The sequence below is a fragment of the Olea europaea genome, chromosome 18 (genome assembly GCF_002742605.1).
Source record: "Olea europaea var. sylvestris chromosome 18, O_europaea_v1, whole genome shotgun sequence".
NCBI classification, from domain to species: domain Eukaryota; kingdom Viridiplantae; phylum Streptophyta; class Magnoliopsida; order Lamiales; family Oleaceae; genus Olea; species Olea europaea.
Window position 1 is genome coordinate 6,227,708 of NC_036254.1, and position 11,349 is coordinate 6,239,056.

Here is an 11,349-nt window from a genome sequence, read left to right on the forward strand (position 1 = left end):
GTAAATATATTATATTTTCTTTGATTGACTAACTTATCTAAAACTTATCAAAAATAACTTTTCCTCGAGCCAAAAGTACATGACTTAACATGATCTATCCAACAAGTTCAATATTGATATACTAAATCTCGTTCTATCAATATCTAATTATTTGGTCCAAATAAAATAGGAATTTAAAACCTATTTCATTTTAATCCCCAACTTTTCAAAATATAACAATATATATAACATATAAAATAAATAAAGTTTATTCTAAAATTTTCGGGTGTCATAAAATGTGATGTTGTTTCCTCAATATTATATCTTTTGGTTTATAATTAGGAACTTCGAATATGTAAATCATGATAATAAAAGATGATTGTTATTTATGCTTTGCTTTGTCAAAAACCTCAAATGCACCCAACTTGTAATCGTAATCTTATAGGTTGTTTTACTGGTTTAGTATGTGTGTTCAAACCAAGGAGACCAAGAATAACAAATTAGTCTGGTATCATCTATATATAAAGATATTTGCATATTTGGTGATTTACAAAGCAGTTCTTTGCAATTTGGAGATATTACTGGTCAAAGTTGTTGGGGTTCAACAAGGCCACTCTTGAGCCCATGGGTTGAGTCACTTTGATGCTAGTGACTGAATGCCATAAAAATTTTAGCGTAACTTTCACTAGACACTATAGCCATTTTGGAAGCTTGAATGTGAACTTCAAAGTTAGGAATGTTGCAATTTGATGATCCTTTTAGAGATGGTTTTGGAAGAGAGCCATTTGTAACTTGTAAGTATATGAACAAGCTTGGACTGAGAATATGATTTAATAACATTGGACTGAGAATATGATTTAATAACATTTAATTTCAACAGATTTAAATTTTTGGTGGTCAAACTATTTTTCCCAGCTTGTTGATCATTCCTCTTCATATTACAAATACTAGTGCAAAAATTTATGCTAGAACCCTTTTTCATAAGTTGACCAACACTTGGTACGTTGCTTTCCGAACATGGATCTCATAAACTAGTGACATCTCTCAAATTTACCCCACTTGATTTTGAATGCTATATCTCCAATACCCTGAATTTTATAGGATTGCGCATGTCCAATGACCACTTACACATAATCAACTTCAACAAGATTTGAAAAGAATTCTTCTTCAAAGTCATGTTTTCTAGAACTGCAATTCAAAACCATGTATCTCCCATGTTTCCATTGGAAGCAATCAATGATGTTTCTTGAATGTTTTCAATATCACTTTCATGGACAACTCCTGTTTCATTTTTATTTTCATCTTGTCTATACCAACATCCATCTGTACGGAAAATTAAGACGACAATCTTCCCATTGTTCAAGGGTTGCTAAAACAGGATATGATCACCTGGACTCTGAATACAAAAGACAGTCAATTGCCTTAGTAAACTTATCAAATTAAACTCGTTAGGACTGTTTGAGCCTATACAAAGGCTTTTTCAGCTTGCAGACCTTTCTGCCAAAGGCATCAACAAAGCCAGGTAGCAACTCCATATAGACTTCATCTTCTAAGTTTCCATAAGGTAAAACGTTCTTTACATTTAACCACTCAAGATGCTGGTCCAAGTTTGTAGACTCTAATCGAGTTCATTTTTGCTATTGGGGAAATACCTCTTAGTAGTCAATCACATGAGTGTGTGTGAATGCTTTTGCCACGAGTCTTATCCTATGTTTTATGTTCATGCAGGATGGAAAATCAAACTGTTTTAAAGGTTTTATTCTCATTCTATGCTATCTAATCATTGCTGCAAGTTTCTTTGTACACTCTAAATAATGAAACGGTGAGCATTTGTGCTTTCTATAGTGTACTATATTTCCGTTTGTGGACTTTTACATTACTTTGCATGATTGCTATCCTTGGGTGCATAAATTTATAATTGACTGCACCTGGTGCTTTTGAGATAGCTGCATTGAAAGCATGGCCTAGAGTTTTAACTGTGTTTATGCGTGTTAGTGGGAGGGAGTTCGTTATACACTCCTCTCTTTCAACTTCTATTAATGAGATTATATTACTCTTATGAATGAAAGCCTTCTGGACACACGCGCACACACAAACAGACTTCATGGGTGGGTTACTTACTTATAATTCAGAAGAATAAAGCATAAAACGCGATGTTTGAAGGGGGAACAAAGATTGCATGGAAGGTGGGGATGGGAAACATCTTTTGTAGGTACGACTGTTGGATGCGTGATAAACCACTTGCATCATTGTTACCAGAAGAACTACTTACATCTTGCCAACTACTGCAAGTCTTAATTCAAGATAACTGGAATGTTAACGTGTTGTGACAACTCCTGCCTGAATTTTTGGTTCATGTGTCCGTTAATTCCAATTGATATTTTAAGAAACTAATTTATAGAAATTATGTAAAAATTCTCTGTTAAAAGACAATAAACTAGATCTTGCTAGGTAATTTAATACATGTAAATATTCTAATAATTGACATTAAGGTTGAAGTGAAATATCTTTGTCGTGACTTATAGCTTTGATCTTGAATCTTGATCTTCTTGATCGTTTTTAGTTCCTCAGATTTAGGAATTGACTATTTTAATTCTTTGCTGCTTAATGACCATCTTCTTTAGTATTCTCCAAAGAAAAGAAGATTGCAGTGATTTGTGGGCATCAAAACTGAAGTCCTAAAACTGAAACCCTAATTCTAATTTTTGTAAAACATCTTAAAACAAGATCTAAATCTCTCTGAGCGTGTACTGGGCAGTATTGGATACTGTCCAGTTCAAACCACCTAGGTCTTACATAGACCTAGGTCCACTTTGTTCTGGTCAATGTTTTGAAAATCTACCCAGCCATAGACCTGAAAAAGCTGAAGGGTCAAGGGCCAAAAGATTAAACTGGAGTCGAACTGCTAAAAATAAATAAAATAATAAGTATATAAATATCAAAAAATTCGAAAAAAATAAGGCCAAAAGATTAAACTGGAGTCGAACTGCTAAAAATAAATAAAATAATAAGTATATAAATATCAAAAAATTCGAAAAAAATATGTTATTTTTTTAAAATGACTTATATATAGAGATAAAAATCAATATATAAACTTAATTGCAATTAATTTTTATACGATCCACCTCTAATATCAATAGAAAAAAGATCAATAAATATAGAGAAAAGAATTAATAATTGAGTCAATTAAATATTTTTATGGCATTTTAGTTTGTTTTTATTATTATACTAAAAGAATTAGAAAATAAAGAAATTTTGGCGGGAAAAAAAGTAATCAAATTTAAAAAGGTTGAGTTGGGGGGTGGGGGAGAAACTAGTCTATTCCACCTTTCAATCCCACAACGATTTCTTAGCAAAAAGTTACTATAGAAAGAGGTTATAGAAAGGGATTGTCACTATTGACATAGTTGACACTATTTGGGCCTCAAGATTGAGCCTAAAAAAAAAATTTTATTTTAGAATTTTGATAGGAAAATAAAAAAGTTAAAAATCGGTAGAACCGATTATGGGTTCACCTGTTTTCTGGTTAGACCAGTTAGTTGGCCGGTTTGTAATCGGTTTTTAAATATATGGTTTTTGGGTATCAACTGAACCTATTTTTGTACCGGTTCACGGTTTTTCTGGTCCGACCAGCCAGTCCGATTTGGTTTTGAAAACATTGGTTCCAGTTATATGTTTTAAAATTTCTAGGAACTTCAATTTCAACTTCTTATCAACTTAGAACTTTATTTATGACTTGGTCAAACAAATGATTTTGTAAATAGTTTGTTCTGGTCAACTATGCCACTTTCAATGACTAGTGCAGTTAAGTAATCTATTTTTGGAACTACCAGAGATCTCTTATCGGACCAATATAATCAAACGCCAACAACTAGACAGAGTCAAATTAACCCCAAACCATGCGTGTATGAAGCTTAAGTAACCTATTTTTGGATCTACCAGAGATCTCTTATCGGACCAATATAATCAAACGCCAACAACTAGACAGAGTCAAATTGACCCCAAACCATGCATGTATGAAGCTGGAATGCTATTGATCAACAATCAGACATACAGTGATAAATTTGATCCCAAGCCTTTTAAACATCGCCCATCATACTACGGGAGTTGTCTATGCCTGCACGGATCACCTTAATTTCAAGGATGGGGATGTCGAAGGTAGGGATTTGACTGGAGTGAGTTGTAACACTGTAATCGTACTTGAAAGTGAGGCTGGAATAAATCCTTTTCAGGGGAATAATGCTTGTTGGGTATTTTGGTATGACATTGCTTTACACCAAAAATAAAAATAAGGGAGCTACATCAGAGTTAAACTTAGAGATGAAAGTTTTCTTTCATTTATCAACTTTATAAAGGGATGTAATTGATATTTAGCCAGTTATGGATAAACAAACCAACCTTTCGTCATTAGTGTTGGTATCAAAACTAAAATCCTAAAACCAAAATTCTTGTTCTATACATAATATTTTTGGAAAAAAAAAAATTGGGGAAAGAAAAAAGGAAAAAAAAAAATCTCTAATAGTATTGGATATTGCCCAGTTGGAATCTAGGTCCATTTTTGTTCCCATTCTATTCCATAATAGATTTCTAGAAACTTCAATTTCAAGTTCTAATCAACTTAGAACTTTATTCTTGATTTGGAAAAAAATAGTATTAACTTGGTAAAACAAATTTTGATTAGGTCAACTATGGAACTCTTGAAATTTGATTACTTGTACAAGTATTCATCTATTTTGGAGCTACCAAAGAGATCCAATTGGACCTATATAATTAAAGCTCCAAAGACACTGTCAAGTCCAGTAAAGGCTAAAGACTTGAAGGTGAAGACAGGAACAATTTCACTGTATTTTTCACATTAATAATGTTCAGTACATATATCCTATTTATAGTAGACGGAAGGAATAAAAGAAAGGAAATAAATCTCTAATGAACATACAATATTCTATCTATGGCAAATAAAATCTTCAGCAATCTCCCTGATTATATTCCAAATAAATTCGGGATTTCCTAGCCCCTTCACAATCACACCAGACCCTTCGATCCCCGATGCTGCAGACCTAAACACACTAGAATTAGCTAAGGTTGGCTATCAAATCTATAATAATAATAATCAAACAAATCACAAGAATTAATGCCAAAAATGAGGACGAGCTTACAGGATTTCATCATAATCCTATAAACTAAAAGTTTAGCCTAATGTGATTTGATTACAAAAATACAAAATATTTGATAAGAAAATAACCCAGATATGTTGAAAGAAAAGATGGGTACGGCGTTTAAATTTGAATCTCTACAATGGTCTTGGAATGTACAGAATTCCTCTTCAAGATCACTCGAGTCTTGAGAGAATTCTAGTATTGAGCTCCAATACTTTATGTATCTATGGTGTCCTCCAATGTGTTACGAGTCTTGAGATATATATAGGAGTCTCAAAAATCTCTAGAAAGGAATCCAAGATACCCTAATTTACAGTGGCTCCATGTGGTGCGTACACGCCAAGAGATGTTGCATTCATGCCATGCCTAATTGTCAAAAACATGAGGGTTTCCTTAAATTTCAGCCCATCTCTCTCTTATATGTAGCATATGGGGCGTACACATCAACTTTATAGCTTTCACGAGCTGATTTTGAATACACAACCACTCCAAATTTTGATCTATTTTCTGCATTGAACTCCATTCAATTATAATTTGAAGGGTATATCATTTAACTTGAGGAGGACTTTGTACCAAACTTGTGCTCCAACTTCGTCACATGCTCCACACTTAGGTTTCTCAATTTGCTTCTTTTGTCCTTTTAACTCCCAAAATCACTTTCTTTTGCGTCGATCATCCTTAATTGGGGTTTCTCCTACCAAATACAATTCAAAGTGAGTAAAATTCACTAAATTAATTCAAATCAAAATAGTTTTAGTCATAGGCGTGTACTGCGCACTTATTTGCACACACTGACATATAGACAATCGTTTTGTTTAGAGAAAATAGAGTGGAAAGAAAGAAAATAAAAAGGAGAAAAGCTTTTGGTTTGAGATTTCCTCGAGAGATTTAAGTTTCCCTTGTCTTTGTTTTTCAAAGAACGAAGATATGATACGTTTGTGTAATATTACAAGTTTCTTATGGTGATTCTAAATAGAAACATGGATACATAGTTTTAATGTTTAAAGCTCTAACACTATAGGTTGAGATTGACACCGTTTTGCCCTACAAGTTGAGATTGAGATTGGACTGGGGATTGTTGTACTAACGAACAATGTATTTAAGATATGATACAATTGAAAACGGTCTCGTTCCACTTCTCTTCTATGTGCATGTTGTGAAGTACCATTATTCTTATTTTATTTTGAAAGCTATTGTAAGCTTGTTGCAAACGAACTTACTGGGATTTCTCACCCCTTCCATTAACAAATTTCAGGCACTGATGCTTAGGTCGTGGATACAAGGATCGACATGGGGTGCTAGCTCGTGTGGAAAGAAAGTAAAACATTTTAAGATGCTTAGGTCGTGGATACAAGGATCTACATGGGGTGATAGCTCGTGTGGAAAGAAAGTAAAACATTTTAACGAGTAATTTAAATTTCAAGAAGAATTTTTTTAGATGTGAATCATATGATGTTTTAATTAGATAAAAATATGATCCACTTAATGGCATTAAGTGGTCATATCTAATCCCCTTATCACTTCAATCAGTGAATACTTAAAAGTAACACTACGAGCTGTTGGTTTCATAATATATTATGTTCAAATTCAGATTCTTTTAATGCTCCACATTACATGGTCTTTGGAACTATATAGTTTACGAAATAATATATATTGTTGGCACGTTAACTTAATCGTTAGGTACATAAACATCTATCGTTCGTGTTTTTAGGATGCAGGGGAGTAAATATGTGTTGTGAGTATAAACAAATATGGAAAACACAATTAAAGAAGAACAAAGCTTATTCAGCATATACTACTATTCATATGGGATGATCATATGAAACTCACAAAGTTGTATGACATTTCTACTTGTGTAATTTCCACTTAGCATGGTGTTGGGTACTAGGCACTTAACGTAACATTAAATTCTATAATTAAAACGATTCATAATGTGTCTACATCATAGATGATATGTGGTGGGACTTTTAAGTAAATATGTATAGTAAAGTCCAATTATTGACACTGTAATAATCCCAAAATAAGCAAAAATCAATGTGATATGACAAACTGCAGTTAAAAACCTGTTTGGGAGTGATTTTGAGAATTGATTTTTTTACCGTTAGGAGAAAAGTGGGGTCCACCTGTGAAAGAAGAAGTCAAATATGACGGCTGGAATAGTGAAATAACAGTCAAAAAATTAATTTTTTGAGTGAAAAAATCGGGCCCAAACATGCCCTAATAGTTTAGAAACACATTCTGATATGTTTAAGGCGTAAGCAACGAATTCATCTTCCAAGAACACATTAAGAAATTTTCATTCAAATAGGGAAAAATGTAACAATCAAACCTTGTTCTCGAAAAATTTGGGTTCGCTTTTGTGAATCCTTTTTCACCACATGTATTTAGATCTTTACTAAATCTACCAGAAGATAAATAGGAAATTTAAAAAAAAAAAAAAACTATGCAATTAATTATGAAAACAAAATTCAAAATTGTAGTAACTCGAAAATGAAGCGAAGAATCCAGAACAACATTCTCATGGAATTGATTAGTTGATAGCGTAAAATCTATAGTCCCCCAAAATTATAGTGATAGGAAAAAAAAATTGGATCGAGGATATGGAATTAAGGAACCTTGATATATGAAGACATTGATCCCTGTGATGACCATGGATTTTTTTTGGTTTCCAATTTTGTGGATTTCGTTTAAATAGAAGAAGACGATACAACCATGCGAGGATTTGGGGCAATAATTATGGATTTTGACTTAAGATGGCAATATAGCTTGTTTTGTGGATTGATAATAGCAAACTATGTAGTTTGAGGAGTTAAGTTATTTTTTCTATTTCGATTTTACTTTAAATATTGTAGTATTTACGATATAAAAAATGATGAAATGTAATATTTGAAATTTTATTAAAAATAGAGTATGTGGTGAAATTTCCTCTCAAAAATTGATTGGAAGCCCAAAATAATTATCCCTTATGAAATAGGGAAAAATTCATAATTAAGAGATTAACTATCACCTATTTCAAAACTAAGATTAAAGGTTTCATATTTCAAAAATCAAATGTTTATTAATATTTATTTATAATTTAATTAATTAGTTATATATTTTGTTAAATATATCAAGGTCACAAATCGATACAATTTGGTCACAAATCAACAATTTAATTAGTTACATATTATTTTTCAGTCACAGATCAGAATTTTTTGTATGTCACAAAAATTTAAATATTTTATAGGTTATAATTTATTCATCGGTCATAGATCACAAACATTATAAATCACTGCATACTAGATAATTACAAATTATCAAAGTATAAGTTAATTAACAATTTTTTAGATCCTACATTATTTCTTGATCACAATTCATCTTTTTCATTAATCACAAATTATTTATTGGTCACAGATTAACTAATTTAATGGTCATATTCATCCAAATAATCTGTAACAATTACCAACGCTTGTGACCGACACTTCATTGCCCCCAATAGCACTACCGTCGCCTTCATCGTGCAGAACTTCCATTACTTACAACAAATCTAACACGCTGCAGAAAAATACCACCGATGACAGGTGTCCTGAGTAGCTGCACCACCATCTAAGCATGAGGGGGCAGCGACAACGTGGTAGTGATGGCAACGGGGCAGGGCGGGGACCGTTTCTCCCGCCCCGCCTTTGACGTGGCGCAGGGCGGGGCGGGGCAGTGGGCTTGCCCTGTTTAATTTTTTATTTTTTTAATAATTCCGAATTCAATAAAATATAGATAATATTTAAGCTGACAAAGTTAATATCCAAAATAAACATTACAAATCTTAAATATAATGGTCGCTATTAGTACAAAACATTGATTATTAGGATGAACAAGGTTTTTTGTGTTTATTCCTTTGATATTGTCACAAAAGTCGTAACCCGGCACATTTTAATTTATTACAATATATAGCTTTTCAAATTTGTTCGGTCGAACATGTTAAATCTTTTTATATTTATTTTTATTAATATAATATCAATTTGACAAAGTAGTATAATGGTATATATAAATTAGTCATGTTTGATAAAACTTGTAAAATTAAGGATACTAGAAAATATGTCACATCTTTCTATTTGAAACAAGTTGAACCCTAATCTTTATTTATATATATAAAAAAAATTCACGGGGGTGAGTTCGGGGCAGGGCATCCTCGCCCCGGGACGGGGTGACCATTTAAGCCCCACGCCCCGTGACGGGGTTGGTTTTTTTGTCTAATTCGGGACGGGATAAATTGTCATCACTACAATGTGGGGATAAAGAGACAGAAAGGGAATAAGCGAGATATAGAGAGAGAAAGGAGGGGGAAATTGATTAGGTTTTGGGAAGAAAATTGGAGTATTTATATTTAGTAAAAATATTTATTTTATAAAAATATTGATTAAAATAAAATTTTTGATTTTTAAATAATGAAATATCCAACATGATTTTAGAATTTTGAATTTTTAAAGTAAGGTGTAATGTAATTTCCACTATAAAAAATGCAAATTACATTTGGTAATAATATAGATTCTAATTTTATTTTTACTAGCCACCTTTTTTTATTCTGAAAGTACATTTAGTTTTAAAGGGGAAATAAATAAATTAATAAGGCAAAATAGCATAAATTAGCTTGATTTATGAAACATCTCAAGACTAATTAATGGGCTGATTAAGGAATTAAAGAATTTCAAGAACATTAATTAGTTATAATTATACCTTCTTTAATACGAAAATTGATTCTCAGATGAATTAAATGGTGGGTGAGTACATAAGTATAATATTCCTCGTCATGAAAAATTGTTTGATTCGACCAAGTTTGATGCTAATACCCATGTAAAAAAAATGATATGTAGTAATGCTAATTTTGCGTCTAAGGTTTCAAAACTTTCAGGGTCGGCCCTGTTGATGAACTTGCTGTCATTGGTGCCTAGAAAAGTAATGATGATTGATCACTAAAATTTAGTAAATGTATAATATCTTAGCCAAATAATAAACAATAAGTAAGATATGAAACTCAAGTAATTAAACAAACACTGTGACCTTGAATCCCCTATATTCATTTATTTTAGTATCAATTTAAGATTTAAACAGCACATATTTTTGGATATGAAAATCAATATTCATAATTTGTTTCTTTTGAGTATAACTAAACTTAACTTCACATGTAATCATCATATATCTCTATAAAAGATGGGAATATGTAACAATATATTAAATTAAAAGAAGATCAAAACAGATTGTACAACGATTGTTACTATGCTTCAAATTCATATTCGTTCTCTTGAATGTCAATAGAAATCACAAGACAATTAAAATAGTGATCAATTAATTGAAAAGTTTTAAGTACCTAACATTCATTGAAAACCAAACACATGTTTTAAAGTCAAAATTTGGAATTAAATATGAAAACTTCAAAAGTAGGGTTCAACATTGTCCTGTCATCTATACAATTATCCAAGCATTGAATTGATTACAAAAAACACAGAGTTGATTCAACATCACCGGGTATGAAAATTGAAAAGAAGGAAAGAAACCTCGAAAGTCTTAAATCGTTTCAATGTCTCATTTATCCGCCTCATTTGATTCTTAGTCTTCTTCTTCAACCCAAGTTATTGATGTATGAAAGTGTATATGAAGGTTATTTTAAAAAATTTGTAACAAAGCTTCTTTAGAGCTTGAATGAATTATAAATTTTTAGTACCAAAGCTCCCTCACTTTCTCTTTTGAAAGAACAATGCATTTTGTGACATAAGAGCCTCACAGACTTGAATATAATGTGTATATCGACTCTCCACAATTCTCTTTTTATTGTTGGACGAAGGTATATGTTTATAGAACCCCCAAGAATTAGGTTAAATCCATGCCCTAATTGGTTCCCTAGAAGTGGTCGATTCAAAGAAGAAAACAAGTACGACTGGATGCAAAAGAACCATGAGATCGCACTATTATGCAACTTTGCATTCTGTCTTTATTGCAATTAAGTCCTTCATCATCCTAAAATCACTCATAATTGATGCAATGCGAGTTTCGAAAGTTTACAATTTAGTTTTCAAACTTTCCAATTATTAGATTTAAGTCTAGAAAGTTTTGAATTTATTAATGCTCTATTAATTCTTCTAATTGATCAATTACAATTAGATAATATTCAATTGTTTCAAATCAACTCCAATCATGATCCAATTTCAACTATTTCTTGCTAATAACATTCAAATTGGAGCCC

At 31.8% G+C, this 11,349-nt stretch overlaps 1 protein-coding gene across 5 annotated transcripts in view; it reads left to right on the plus strand.

The window, feature by feature from the left end:
* Positions 1 to 6,736, plus strand: part of LOC111367296 (vacuolar cation/proton exchanger 2-like) — a 23,394-nt gene extending 16,658 nt beyond the window's left edge. For 3 of the 5 annotated variants that reach the window (XM_022988098.1, XM_022988099.1, XM_022988100.1), the window contains one exon: positions 6,391 to 6,736. In XM_022988098.1, the coding sequence (XP_022843866.1) occupies positions 6,391 to 6,546 (156 nt within the window). In that variant the 3' untranslated portion in view covers positions 6,547 to 6,736. Of the gene's footprint in view, positions 1 to 1,707; positions 1,802 to 6,390 lie in introns of all 5 variants that reach the window. The other 2 variants (XM_022988102.1, XM_022988103.1) reach the window with 2 other exon arrangements.
* The last annotated feature ends 4,613 nt before the right edge of the window (positions 6,737 to 11,349 follow it).